The 15886-nt window shown below is 42.5% G+C and overlaps 1 protein-coding gene across 1 annotated transcript in view; it reads right to left on the reverse strand.

Moving 5' to 3' along the window:
• Positions 1 to 1202: 1202 nt before the first annotated feature.
• Positions 1203 to 15886, reverse strand: part of LOC309963804 (histone-arginine methyltransferase CARM1-like) — a gene marked incomplete at its 3' end in the record, with an annotated part of 116780 nt that continues 102096 nt past the window's right edge. Inside the window, exon 11 of the mRNA XM_082842341.1 lies at positions 1203 to 1362. Coding sequence (XP_082698467.1) covers positions 1203 to 1362 — 160 coding nt within the window. The remainder of the gene's footprint in view (positions 1363 to 15886) is intronic.

The following is a 15886-nucleotide window of genomic DNA, read 5'->3' on the forward strand; positions in this document are numbered from 1 at the left end:
TCTGGTCGTGTGTGTCACTGACTCTCACTGTCACAGGCAGCCCCTCAGCCATCCAGCCCAGCACATGGGGGGGAGCCCTGCTCTCGGCTCCGTTTTGTCCCCATCCTTGCATTTCTTTGTTATTCTACCCAGTTATAGTTTATACTATGTCATCATATATACTTTATCCTTGGAAACGCACTTAAATCCTTTTAGAAAAAGGCAGGATGGATGGATAGATGAGTGGATGGAGGGATAGACAGATATACAGGCAGATGGACAGATACTCTTTAACACCCACCTGGGAAAAGGGCTATTGATAAATCCTTACTGTTTCCATTGATTCTACTTCCAATTTCCCTCTCTTCTTTTCTCCCTCTAATTCAACTTCTCTTTGCCCTTATGCTCCCCTCTCCTGCCTTCTGTGTCCCATCCCTGCCACCCTCCTCATCTGTGACCCAGGAGAGGGTTTGGGGTAAGTGCAGGCTTAGCACTATTAGAACTTTCCAGGAAAAACAGCCCCCTCAAGTGTGTTCCAGAAACGCTAGGTCAGTGTTAATCTTCTTGGCACCTTTCCCACTCTTGTTCCATGCTCTTGGCCATCACTGGTCTTCATTCTGGAGAGCTCACCTCTACCTGTGTCCTGCCCATTTTTCACTCATTTGGGGACAGCTGTAATCAGATGGATGAGTTGTAGAGGGAGGGGAGTCTTGAGAAGAGAACTGTCAGAGAAGAAAGAATTCTGAATGCTGGCTCCTGGTGAGAAGGGTCCCATGCTGGGAACTTCCACAGTCCAGGAATAAAGTAATGATACCTACATACACGCACATGCTCAGACTCATCACACGGTAGTGATGCCCATAAGTCTCACACCTTCCCATACATTCACCTGATTCAAGGGGGAGAATCAGTCTTTTCAACAGTTCAGCTCTCACTTTCTCATCAGGACAATCGCTTCGCCCAGGAGGAGTTCATGGGAAACGAAGCCCTCTGAACCCACTCAGCGGTGGAGCCTCATCATGCTCTAAGAAAGAGAACTTTCATTCAGTAAACATGTATTGAGTACCTACTGTATGCAAGGGAACCTGATAGGCAAATGGAGTGAGGGTGGGAAGTAGAAACACAAAAATGTGTTCCAGCCAGTTCCGCAAAACTCTGGGGAAAGCACCATAAAGAAAATACGTATTCACAATTGGTCAGTCAAAATCGCCACTCGGCATTCATCAAGATGAATTCTCCCACAATTTATATGGATAGAGTGCGCATTTCAGCTTCTGAGACAAACGATAACTATGAGTGCCAACCCTCCAGGACATGCGGTTATCATCAGTTAGGTCCATTCCTGAGTCATCAACAGCTAGGATAATGTTGATTCCCAAACCACTGGAAGAGACAGCAGGTTGGTAAAGACTTTACAGGGAAACAAGGAAAGCAGCAGCAAGTTCGGGGTCTCAGTGGAGATGAAATTCAGGCAAATGTTTCCAAGAATGTGGCCACAAGAGAGGCTAGACAGAGAAGCCTAAGATATACTGCCACTTTCTTTCAGGTTTATCTAAAGTTGTGATATTTTAATACAAAGCTATGTATTACCTATGCGATAAATAAAAGAACAAGCAACCTACTTTGGCCAAACAGTCGTCTAACAGCCCTCCGTCCTGACACTTTGTTATAGGAGCTCAGTTTGGCTTGACTCTCCTCCCACATATATCTATCTTGAATTGACAATGTTTTCATCTCGGTCTCTCTGGGTTTGGCGCTGGTAACGCTTATTCTTTTGTGCTTAGCTCTGTGGTCTCCTTTTGAAAGAACCTGTCCGTTTCCTCACCATTTCTAAGTCTAGGCAGTAAAATACTTCAGTTTTGTTCTCTCCTTGGAGCCACCATCAGTCCCTAACATATATGACGACAGCGTACATCAGAGTGCTTTATCAACAGTAAAGCAATGGACAAATGTTAATTGATGTGATTCTAAGTAGCTGCTCTAAATATCTCAAGGTGATTTCCAATCATAATTCCTGTTATCAGGTTAAATTTGAAACAAAATCGCCCTCCTTTCTTCTGTGATGACTGAGCCATCCAGGCACAATGCTATTATGACAGCTGGGAATCATCTGAAAATGAGCTTCACTTCACTTGGCATGTCAGATGGTAATTTAAAAAACTGGGTCCTGTTTTTTCAAATATTAGAGTTGATTCACATTCAGGAGGCACACACACCCTGCTAGGAGAGGGGCTCAGATATGCAGCTGGTGGTGGGGCATTAAAGCAGGAGCACGGGGACCTGGTCACACGATAAATCCTCATGGGGGCACTGCAAGGGTGGCCAGCCGAGACGGAGGCATTTGCGATACAAGGCCAATTTTGACAGAGAACAGGAGGTGATCTTCGTAGGTGACTGACTTCAGAGGGATCCAGCCAAGGACCCCTGTGGGTGTGCTGGCAGGAGGGCAGAGCCTTCCCAGAGCGCTGGAAGGGATGGGGTGATGGCGAGCAAACACGTCAGTGATGGCAAGGTTCCGTGACAGACCTGGGAACTTGTATGAGAATTCTTAGGCACAAATGTCACATTTCCTACCTTGTTCTCCCAGGTACCTTCTACCTCCTCACAGGTCCACCCCATTCAACAGATGCTCCCAGACACATGAGATCTCAACTTAGACTCCATTTTTCATACCTACTACCTAATAAAAAACTGCTTTCCTAAAAGACATTGCTCATGAATTTCACAGCTGTTAGGTGAAGCTGCAAAAATCCACTTCTCTCCAAGTTGCCAAATTCCTGTCTTTGTAGATGCAGAATCGTACGTTGGCTATAATACCACTTTTGCCAAAAGGTGGAGAGAGGGAACGATGCATGCGTATTTGCATGTGTGTACTGAAGGATGGACAAGAAACTTACAACCTTAGTTGACTTAGGGGATGGGAACTGGAAGGCTGGGGACAGGGCTCAGATGGAGACTCCACTGTACATTCTTTTTACTTCATGAACTTTGAACCATGTGAATGTACTGACAATTCAAAAATTAAATGTAAATAATTCCTGGCACTGTGAGCGTCTGTCACCTTGCTTATAATTGCTGACGATGGGAGGTCTCTGACCTCTTACCTTCAACCGTCATCGTTTTGATGGTCATGCTTTCTGAAGACCCAGCATCGTCACTGACTGCCATCAACTACATAGAACTTGTCTGGTTTTGCAAGGAAAATACTTAATAGAGAAAGACAAATACCATATGATATTACTTACGTGTGGAATCTAAAATATAAGACAAATAAACCTATCTATGAAACAGAAACAGACTCACCGACATAGAAAACAAACTTATGGTTACCAAAGGGGAAAGGGGATGGGGGAGGGATAAATTAGGAGTTTGGGATTAGCAGATACAAAATACTATATATAAACTATAAACTAGACAAACAACAAGGTCCTACTGTATAGCACAAGGAACTATATTCAATATCCTGTAATAAACCATAATGGGAAAGAATATGAAGAAGAATATGTATGTATGTATAACTGAATGACTTTGCTGTATACCGGAAACTAACACAACATTGTAAATAACTATACTTCAATTAAAAAAAGAAAGAAAAGACTTACCTCTTTCCTTCTCTTTTTGTCCACATCTTTCCTGGGTACATGGTTTATTCTTACTTTAAACGGAGACTCTAGTGGGCAGAAACTTGTCTTCAGGGTCGTCGGGCAGATGGTTGTACATTGCCAGACGTGGGGCTAAGATTCAGGAAAAGACTCCAGCCTACGTGTAGTCTATAAAGACCAAGCTGCGGCCCAAGTCCAACCGGAGGTGGAGAAAATGAGGTGCTATGTACATGCTGTCAAGGCAGAGATTCAGATAGAGGCACCCAGCTCTCACCCCATGTCTCTGCTATTCTTCACATCATGACTCCTGGGAAGAGCTGTCTAGATACACTTTGCCCACTTTGTCATCCTCCCCTTCACTCTTCACCCCTGAAATGGCTCTTATCATGGCCATTGATAACTTCCATGTTATTTGTCCCAAGGGCTAAGTCTGTTCCCATATCATATGTGACCTCATAGCCACATTTGACGCAAATTGTTCACCCCTCGTCCTTGAAGCAATTTCTTCTTTTGTTCTGTCGCTCGTTCCTCCTACTCTACTGGGCAAACTGCTCAGACTCTCTGGCAGATCCTTTCTACTCTCTCCAACTTTTCAATGTTAGAGTTCTCTGCTCTAGGCTCTCTTCTCTTCTCTACGCTGTCTCCCAGGGGACCTCATCCAAGCCTGTGCTTTAATTCCCACCTGCATGCTCTGTGGCTCTCCCGCCCCTACCTCCAGACTGGGCTCCCCCTGAGTTCCAGATGCACACATCTAACTGCCTGCTCTCAACTCTCCTCTGACACAAGCGGCCATCTCAACCCCAACATGCCCACAACAAAACTCTTGATTTCCCCTCCCAAACCTGCCCCTCCCGTAGTCTTCTCCATCTTAGTAAGTAGCCCTTTGTCACTCAGACCAAACACCTGGGAGTTGACCTTGATTCTTCTTTTCGTCTCCTACTGACAGCCAATCTATTGGCAAGTTCTGTTTCTACTGTCTCCAAAATAGATCCTAAATCTGGTCACTTCTCAGCATCTTCACCACTAAAAACCTTGCCCTAACTCCTCAACGCTCATTTGTTCTATGGAAACAGCTTCCTAATGGATTTCCCTGTTTCCATTCTTGCCCACATACTGTTTATCAAAAGCAGCCAAAGTGAACCAGTACATGGGATAAATCCCGTCCTATCACCCCTCTGCTACAAACCTTCAAATTGCCATTATCTCTGCAATAGTAAGTACTCTGCAGGTATTTGTTAACAACTGAGTAAGAAAGAAAGAGACCCAGTTACCAGCTTGATGCACAACATAGAAACGTACAAATACTGAAGCACCAGGTGAGAACAGGACCAGCAGCAAAAGCTACCTTGGCACAGAGCCACCCACTGGAGTACGCTCCCTCACTACTCAAAGCGTGGTCCATGGCCAGCAGTACTGGCATCGCTGCGGAGTGCGTTAGAATTAAAGAATCTCAAGTCACACCCCCAGGTCTATTGAATCAGATTCTGCATCTTAACAAGCTCTCCAGGAGACTCATATGCACACTAAAGTTTGAGGAGTAGCACCCAGAGACCACTCGCATCTCCATTTCCTGCCCTAGCCCAGCACCGACTTCTCTCACTGACCATCAGGGCCAAGGAGGTCAACACATCTGCTCCTCCAGCAGGAGGCAATTCCAACTGCCCACAGGTTTTGCCAAATTGCAAAACCTAAAATTGCCAGTCTCCACGCACATGCAAACCTCGTGTGCCCGATGCTAAAGCTCGTGGTGTTTAACGTCTCCATTTTTGAAAGAACATGGCCCTGGAGTTTTTGTTTTGATAAACACATTCTTTCATTCTAATTTCTAGGTATTTCCTAATACCTGGGAAACAGTGCCAGTCGCCTCTGGTGCTCCTGAGGTAGAACTGCTTTTGTTGTGTCCCCCAAATGATCTCTCTTCTAGTGAGTTACAGATAAATGGGATTTCCATATGACTTCACTTATATTAATATAACACTGATGGATTTTGTTTTTAATGGAAACAATATACTGCAAATATTAAACTAATCTATTTTTATTTCTTCCTTAAGTCATCACCCTTTAGTTCATCTTTTACATAGACTTTTTGATCCAGGGCAAGTGGGTGAATGAATGAAGGCATGAGTAAATGAATGAGGTGACTTCTTTAGCCACAATATGTTTAAAATTAGGTTATGAACAGAAAGTGGAATTTTCTAAATTCCTTTCATATAAAAGTGACCCAGACAAGAGTTCCTTCTGTAAGTAGATAAGATGCTACTCCACATTGGACAGCTAGGTCTTGAGACTGCTATCCTAAGGTAGACGAATACGGTTATAAAGCAGGGGAAGTAATAGTCACTCCTTCTGCCCCAAGGAATTATAGGTTCCAGAGGGAAGAGAGAGTGGCAGATGGGGGTGGTCAGGCATGTGCCCCTTTTCCTCTTATAAATGGAAGCACAGAAGTTTTAGAAAGGGTATCAACATGGAGCTGGGAAGAGAAACCAATAAGAATCTATTTCCTACGGCAATAAAATAGGATAACAGCTATATTTAATGATGCAGGCACTGTGTTAAATGCTTTATGTATATCACTGCATCAACCCTCCCAAGAACCCTATTGCTATTACTTCGTTTTAGCAGATAAGGAAATTGCATCTCAGAGAAGGCAGGTGACTGGCTCAAGTTTATATATCTAGTAAGTGACAGAACCAGGATTTGAATCCAGCTATACTCTAACTAAAGAGCCCTCACCTGTAACCATGGTGCTGTTATATTACTTTCAGTACTAACTGATGTAGAACGTGGTCGATTTGGCTGCCTAGGGTCAGCTGAATTCCTCCTCCACACTGCCCCCAAAGAAACCCATGTTTGAGACAAATCTGATTATGTCACTCCTCCACTTAAAAAATGTGGAATGGCTCCTGGTTCCCTGTCTACAGGGTAAAGTCCAAAGTCACCATGGCATACATCAGGAGAGGAGCCACTGAACGGAACCCGGGATGAACACTTGTACAGAGAGCAGTTACTCTCTTCATTGTCTAATTTCTTCCCCATCCCCTGAGATAAGCTCATGCATTCAACCAGCTTTTGTATAATAGCACGACTTAAAAGGGCGTCTCTCTTCTCCATAGATGGATATTCACATTTAAGCAAGGCACTACAGCTCACCTCTGTGGCCAGGGCGTGTGATAAGTGCAGTTGCACAGGGTCCTGTGGTTTAACGCTCTGTAGTTGCTGTCCTGAGATCCTTAATACTTTTATCTTTGAATTTGTGTTTTGTCAGTGGAGTGTGCTGGGACTACAGAGCACACGCCCGGGGCTGGTAGCTTCGGCTCACAGCGGGTCCCGCCTTCCCACTGCCTCTTTGGGATCCATCCACTAAGCCCCAGGCTCTGGCGGGCTTCTCCCTCCCTGCCCCGGCCCCTTTGACTACAGTAGCAACCAGGCAGGGTGGCCTGAGTTCTACTGTTACACTCTGCCCCCAGGAGGGTAGAGCTGGAATCAGGCATGTGTCCAGCTGTTTCCAGAGGCGGGGAAGAGAAATGCTAGTTCCTGTTCAGGGACTGAGCTCAGTCTGCAAATCCGCGGGGCCCTCGCACCCACTCTCAATCTCAGTACTGGGAAGTCACAGTCTCTTGCGGGGTCACCTGTCCACCGTGGTTTGGAACAATAAGCTCATGAAAGGGGAGACGGACTCATCTACCCAGGCTGGGTCTCTGCATCTTTTTTTTTGCACTGAGTGGTACAAATTATGAAGCCTGCTCTGTCTATGGCGCTCTGATGTGTTTCGTTAAATATAGTGGAACTGTCAAGTCACAATAAAATGTGACATTAATGTTACTTCCAAGGGGGCTGAGTGCAAGACACTAACAATTTAATAAGTTTAGGCTTTTGTATTGACCTATGTTAATGTGTGATTTCATGCTATTTTGCATGGCAAGGGAAGTTTCTCAGAATTTATTTGATTGCTAGATCAATGTGAAAATGCATTACCAGCCTGCCTTGAGCATGGCCAACTGTTGACCTCTCCAATTAAGTAGACTTGAGAATGAAAATTCAATTATAATGAACAAACGTTTCTTGAACACTTTCTATGAGCCAGGCCCTATGCCAGGCCCTGTGGGGAATATGCAGATTTGTAAGATTTGTTCCTATCTTCGGAGTGCTTGCAAGCAAGTGGGAAGAGGGAGACATACATGTGTGGATGACTACGGTATAATACACCGTCTTACCTTGTAAGTGCAGAGGAAATGGCATTAGTAGTGCGGCTGGACTGTTTGTAGGCAGCCCCTCATAAGCAGGTGACAGTGGTTCCTTACCTTATGTCCATTCCCCTTCTTGGGGAATGGAACCCTACTTTTTTTCAGGCTGAGTCCATCTCCAGCTCAGAGATAAATCTTGTTCAGTTTAGCCCCTCTGTAGTAATCCCATGTCTCTTGTCACTGACTGGTTTAGAGGTGGGCATGTGACTCACGTCTGGCCACGGAAGTATGAAGGCAAGTCTGTGGGTTGCTTCTGAAAAGCTCTTTTGCGGTACGGAGAGCTTTGTGGTTAAGAGCACAGACTCTGGAGTGGGCTGCCTGGTTTACAATCCTGGCACCACCACTTACCAGCTGTGTGTCATCAGGAAAATTACTTCACCTTTCTGTTTCCATTTCCTCATCTGTTCAATGGGGTTAATAATAATACATACCTACAGGGTGTAAGGATCGCAATTAGTTTACGTTTGTAAAGTGCTTGGAAGAGTGCCTGGTACATAATAAGTGTTATATAAGTGATATAACCAGCATATCTTTAAGAGGCGACACCAGAAGTGACAGCCTCTTCTTATGACTCTGGACATCGGTGTGTGTAGATGTGACTCCCATAACTTTCATGGTCTCCTTGTGCCTCTTAAGGGGGCTGACCCATGAGGGAGGATGGCAGAGCCAAAGGAGGGAAGAACCTCAGTCCTTGATGAAAACACCAAGCCACTGAGTCACCAATCCTGGAGTCCACTCTACCTCTGGACTTTCTGTTCTGTGATATGATAAAGCTACTGTTTATTTCCAGTCAGCGCCTCATTTTACTGGCAGTCAAAGGCACAATTTAACCTCTACAGCCACTGCCTGGTGTGTGTCCTGGAGCTCCTCAGCCTGTGCGACCTCTAAGTCCCACAGTTGTCCTGGTTGCACTTCCTGAGATGCGGGCTACCTCAGAGCAGCTCCTGACATCAGCTCCTGACCAACTTGCCATGACTCCCCAGGGCTCTGGCCTTGTCTTAATTACGATGTGATGGCTTCACGAAAGACTGAGGTCTCCAAGGTTTCCCTAAATTCAGAATCTACTCTTGATATTCACAGGGGACATGCTTTAAGGTCACTTTCAAATTTGTAAGTAATATGGTAATGTAATTTCCCCATAAAACACAGTAAATTAACACTTAGTAAGTAATTCCCTTTGATTCTTAATAATTCTATAAGATATAGGACTAGAATAAGTAGTAAAGTTACTAGATTCCTCCATTAAAGTAAGCTCTACTCTACATCATTTGTTTAGTAACACTAAGAGCTTACTTAAATTTCTAAAAATAGGGTGAAGATGATGACAAACAATTTGTAAGGAATACCTTGGGATAGTTATTGACATGGAGATGCATCCTCTGAGTTATTGACAAAAAGACCCTCCCTATCATCCACCCTTGTAGCAGGTATCTGTTATCAAATTTGTGCTTCAGCACAAATTATAAATTATAAATTCATAATATTATAGATCTTCAGGACTGTTCAAAGATTGGGAAATAATATCAATGTTTTGAATCATTGAAAGTCATGGGTTTCATCTCTTGTGTCCACATCTATAGATTGATAATGGCTTCCTAGGGCGTCAGGCTGAGAAGGACTGTGAGGTCACATCAGGGTTCGGTGGGAAAGAGTGTGGGGATTGATTATGAATGTCTGCCCCGGGTGTGAGTGGAGGCAGTGGCAGCGGCAGCAGCCATATTGTGTTTCTGTAATCCAGGGTTTACAGTTTCTTGAAAAGCAATTAGAACACTGTCAGGCCTCATAAATTGTACCAATGTTTTCTTAGGTCAGTCTCCCAAGGCAATAGAAATACAAACAAAAATAAACAAATGGACCTAATCAAACTTACAAGCTTTTGCACAGCAAAGGAAACCATAAACAAAATGAAGAGACGAGCTACCAAATGGGAGAAAATATTTGCAAATGATGCGACCAACAAGGGCTTAGTTTCCAGAATATACAAACAGCTCATATAACTCGACAGTAACAACAACAAAAACAACCCAATCAAGAAGTGGACAGAAGACCTAAATAGACATTTCTCCAAAGAAGACATACAGATGGCCAATAAGCACACGAAAAGATGTTCAACATTGCTAATTATTAGAGAAATGTAAATCAAAACTAAAAGGAGGTACCACCTCACACTGGTCAGAATGGCCATCATTAAAAAGTCTACAAATAACAAATGCTGGAGAGGGCGTGAAGAAAAGGGAACCCTCCTACACTGTTGGTGGGAATGTAAGTTGGTACAGCCACTATGGGGAACAGTATGGAGGTTCCTTAAAGAACTAAAAATAGAACTACCATATGATCCAGCAATCCCACTCCTGGGCATATATCCAGACAAAACTATAATTCATAAAGATACACGCACCCCTGTGTTCATAGCAGCACTATTCACAATAGCCAAGACATGGAAAAATCTAAATGTCCATCGATAGATGAGTGGATAAAGAAGATGTGGTATTACATATATACAATGGAATACTACTCAGCCATAAAAAACAACGAAATAATGCCATTTACAGCAACATGGATACAACTAGAGATTATCATACTAAGTGAAGTCAGAAAGAGAAAAACAAATACCATATGAAATCGGTAATATGTGACATCTAAAATATGACACAAATGAACCTATCTATGAAACAGAAACAGAACCATGGACATAGAGAACAGACTTGTGGTTGCCAAGGGGGAGGGGGTTGGGGGAGGGATGGAGTGGGAGGTTGGGGTCAGCAGATGTAAGCTATTATATATGGGATGGATAAACAAAAAGGTCCTACTGTATAGCACAGAGAACTATATTCAATATCCTACGATAAACCATAATGGAAAAAATATTTTTAAATGTATATATATATATGTATAACTGAATCACTTTGCTGTACAGCAGAAATTAACACAACACTGTAAACCAACCATACTTCAATAAAAAAAGATTGATTAAAAAAAAAAGAACTCTGTCAGGCCCGATTCCATTATTCTAATTACTCTTAACTTCAGGATAGATTTATTTATTTTACCAATGTACATTTATTGAGCACCTTCCATGCACTGGGTGTACTGTTAGGCATTGTGGAAAATTAAAAAGTGAATCGCTCTCTGATCCAACCCACAAAGAACCAGTTAATAGAAGAGAAAGATGTGTGTGTTTATGGTAGAAAGTGATAAAATGCTGCATGAAAGGGTTCGTTCAAGAAGGGAGACACATTAAAGGTAGGAAAGGGTACTTTTAGAGAGGCACGCTGGTGAGGGTGAGTTGCAAGGAAGCCTTGCAGTCTTGGGAGTAGGACTGTTGGAATGGATAGAAGGAGAAGGCTATTTCAAACTGAGCTGCCAGAAGGAGTGAAAGCACCGGAGTGGAAAGCTGACGGCTGTGGGTGACCGGCTGACTGATGAGAATATGTAACTGCTCTTTATCCCAGGTTCCCCCACAGAGTGAGCAGGTTGCCTCTTGGGCTTCATTAGACTGTGGTGCTGACGTGACATCCATTTTTATAAGGGTTGTTAAGCCAGGGGAAAACCCGCTCTTTAGAAAGATCATCTTTCACCACCATTTGAAGTGCGACATACAACAAATGTCTTAACGTAAAGGAGAGGCCTCACTGGTGTCTCACACTGCACATTTTTATTGTAAACCTAAGAGGACTGACAAAGGTTCCATCTTTATTTTCTTAACTACACACAGAGTCATCAAATATTGCCAATGAGGAACATTCCTGACATCATATTATTCCATGACCTGAATAAAGCAAAAATTCTTTAACACATCGCTGAGCTAGGCACTAGATATTTACTGAAAATATTTGCAAGAACAGATTAAAATTGCAAATAGATCACCCCTCACATGCTCTAATGTCATGTCATACATACGCATACGTTATAAACATGAGGTAGGATTTTGTTCAATTTCTTTTTTAAATACTTCAAAAATTAAAGCAATGCTGTTGGCTTTATTATAAAAAAAAAAAAAAAAAAAAGAAACAGAAAAGAAAATCATTGTTCGGCTACATGCAGAAAGCTGTTGAGGACCAGTCCAGGTAAAGAAGCACCAAGAAATAGATTTGTCAGTCAAATAAGGATGCACATTTTAAAGGTAAGGTGGAAAAAAGGAATTTAGATAAACCTAAACATCCTTGTAAAATTTAGAATGCATGTGAACATAAAGGATTAACTTGCATGTCAAGGGACTTCTCGGGCCTTCATTTACTTATGGCTTGGCTTGTCACTATCTTCTAAGCAAACCTAAAACAGAGAAGGTGATTCTGTGACACTGAGTAATTAAATTCCACCAGATCCAAAGCTACAGGCAAGCCGGTTGTATGTTCACATCCCCTCCTTCCCTCCCTGCCCCCTCTTACTTCCTTCTTCCTGCTCCACGCTGTTTCCTGGAGTTTTTATGGGCAGCCTTAGATCTGTATTTACCCACTATATTTAGTGAGTTTGATTATGCATAGCCTAAATTCAGATCTGAGACGAGGATCCAGATTTTTGTTCACTGAAAAACTTTTTGCTTTTTTTTTTATAGGTTTACAGCAAAGAGTAAGCGGCTTATTTCTCTCTTTTCTTGCTATTCAATAGGCTCGTTTTGCCTCAGGGCTTTGCCCTTCCTGCTCTCCTGCAGAAGGCTCTGCAGGCATGTCTGCCCAGGCTGGTTCCTTCCTGACATTTATGTCTTCACTCTGCGGCTACCTCTTCGGAGAGGCCTAGAAGATCACTCCACGTAAATAACACCCACCCCCGATCCCTGGCCTTGCCACTGTCCAGCACATCACTCTGTTCATTTGTTTTCTGCTATCCCTTTTTCATTCTTGTAAGTTTTTATATAACTAAAGTATTTTTATAGATACAGTAAAGTTCACCCTTTTTAGTGTCCAGGTCTGCAAGTTTTGACAAACACATAAAGACATACTGCCATGACTACAATCAAGACCTAGAAAAATTCCATCGCCCTGCACCATGTTCCCATACCCCCTTTATAGTCAACCCTCTCCCAACCCCAGCTCTGATCTGTTTCCTGTATCTACAGTGTTCCCTTTGCCAGAATGTGATAGAAATGGAGTCACATAGTATGCAGCCTTTTAGGTCTGGCTTTTTTTTCACTTAGCATAATGTAGTTGAGATCCAGCTGTATTTTACATGTATCAGTACTACATTTCTTCTGACTGCTGAAAATTATTCCATTGTGTGGATGTTATTCATTCTCCATTTGAAAGACATTCCATCTATTTCCAATTTTTTGTGAGTATAAATAAAGATACAATAAACATTCAAATATAGTTTTCATTTCACTTGTGTAAATACCCAGGAGTGGGATGGCTGGGTGACATGGTAAGTGAATTTTTAATGACAGAAGAAACTATTCAACTGTTTTCCAAAGTGGCTGTACCATTTTGTATTCCGACCAGCAATGAATGAGAGTTCCAGGAGCTCCACGAATTTCTCAGCACCTGGTAAGGTCAGGATTTTTATTTTAGTCATTCTAATAGGTGTGTAATGGTATGTCATTATGGTTATAATGTACACTTTCCCTAATGACCAATGATGTTGACCATCTTTTCATGTGCTTATTTGCTATTATACCTTCTTTGATAAGGTATCTGTTCCAATCTTTTGCTCTTTAAAAAAGTCATTATTTTCTTATTATTTTTCTTATTATTTTTGAGAATACTGCATCACACCTTCTTTTTATATTCTGGATACTAGTTTTTTTTTCCAGATAAATGATTTCCAAATATTTTCACCCAGTTTGTGACTTATCTTTTCATTCATTTTTAATTTTGATAAAGGACAGTTTATCATTTTTTTCTTTTCATGAATTGTTTCTGGTGCCATATCTATGAAATTACTGTCTAATCCAAGGTCACAAAAATTTTCTTCTATGCTTTACATTTTAATCTATGATCCCTTTTGAGTTAATTTTTAGAGATGGTGTGAGATATGGGAGGAAGTTTTTTTTTTTTTTTTAATGGCATACTGATACCCAATCATTCCAGCACCACTTTTGAAAGACTATCACTTCTCCATCGAGTTGCCTTTGCAACTTTGTTGAAAATCGATTGACATATACATTTCGGTCCGTTTCTGATCTCTATTTCTTTCCATTCATCTACATGCCATCCATTCATCAGTACTGCACTGCCGTGATTACTGTAGCTTTCTTGTAATTCTTGAAATCAGGTAGACATTACTCTGTTTATCTTTTTCAGAGGTTACCACTATCTGAAATTATCTTATTTATTTGCTTACTTTCCTGATGTCTGTTGGGAGACATCAAACCATGAGACTAGGGAGTTTGTACCTATCTCATTCTCTCTTATACCCCAGCACTGAGAAGAGTGCCTGGCACACAATAATTACTTAATAAACTGGCTGAAAAAAGCACAAAGGAAACCAATATTTAACTTGAGGAAATCAAGGGAACTTAGTATTTTGGGGGAAGAAGGGTCAAATTGTTTTGTGAGATGCCATGAGTAGAACAGAGGCTTGGCTTGTGGTGTGAGCATGGAAGATGAAATGCTCTTTGGGCCATGGCATCTTGGTCACAGTTCTATTAGGAGCCATCAGGAGCTCCACGGGGCCACATTCATTCACTCATTCATCAAGTGTTTATCTAGCACCTAATGTGCTACATACTGCATTACACTGCATTATAAACGGCAGTAGGCAAAATCTTGTGTTCAAGGTATGTGGCGTTGCAGACAAATAATAATTGAGACAGAGTCATCCAGGTACCCTAAAAGTGGTTATTTGCACAGGGCTCTTTGAGTGATGTGCAAGGGGCATCTCAGCCAGCCTCGGGCTTGGGAGGTTTCTCAGAAGTGAGCAAACTTGATTAAGGTCTCAAGTTTCAACAGGAAACTTTGGGTCCTTAGTGGGACCCAGCTTTCCTTAGTGGGACTTGGCAACAGTACCTCAGAGCTCTCTCTCCTGGTGCTCTGAAGCAGCTTCAGCTGTTTCTGGGTTTGGGGCACCCGTGGTGGTGGTTTTATGGATTAACGCTCTCTTGGTGACCTCTACTTCTCCTGCGTGTCACTTATTGCAGTAATGATGATATAATTAATTATACAGATAGCTATTTAATGCCCACTTCCCTCCCACTACATTGAGAGCTTCATGGAGGCAGGGGCTGCACCTGCCCTGGTCACAGCCGCATTTCCACAGCCCAGCACAGTGAGTGGCCCAGCCAGGTCCTGGGACAGACTGTGTGGGACCCTAATGATGAAGGACTAATCTCACAGTTCTTGGAAGATCTACTAGGTTACCGGAGAACTCTCCCTCCCTGATAGAGTAGTTTTGTGCCTTTGCTCACTTTTAGGAACAGCTGTTAGCTCTTCTTTTATTTTCAAATTACTTTAAAATAATTAATAGTCAAAATAAAAGTCCCCCCGACACTGCCCAAGGAGAAAGAGAAACTTTCACATTATGTGTAATGGTGGATGCTCATGTGTTCAGCAATTAATTTGTTGATCTTGACATGTTTTTAGCATGTCACTGGTGGCCAGACGGTATTGGGGATCTGCCAAAACCCCAAAACGAATCTTTTGCTTTTGTGTGTCAGTAGGGCCTACTGTGCCCTAAAAATGGGCGGAATAAAAAACAAATGGAGAGAAAGTTATTCTGAGGCTGTATTACCAATTGTTCCTCTGGGTAATGTCATTTATTTTAATTCTCCCAAATACACACATACAACACACACACACACACACACACACATCTCTCTCTCTCTCTCTCTCTCTCTCTCTCTCTCTCTCTCTCTCTCTCACTCCCTCTCTCTCTCCCCCTTGGGCTGCTGCTTCTCGGTTGCTGCAATAGCAAACTGCAGTTGCATGTGGGGGAGGAGGAGAAGGGTATTAACACTGTTGGACATTTAACTAAGCACCTACTATATACCAAGTACTCGTCAAAAATTCTGTCAGTTAGCCCACATCTCCATTGAGGATACCGAGGCCTAGACATTAGGAAGGGATGGTGAAGAAATATACTCAAGATCTGTGATCCCCAGGGAAGTTACATTTTCAAGCACCTCATTTG

This window comes from Leucopleurus acutus (genome assembly GCF_964270905.1).
Source record: "Leucopleurus acutus genome assembly, chromosome: 7".
In the NCBI taxonomy this organism is placed as follows: domain Eukaryota; kingdom Metazoa; phylum Chordata; class Mammalia; order Artiodactyla; family Delphinidae; genus Leucopleurus; species Leucopleurus acutus.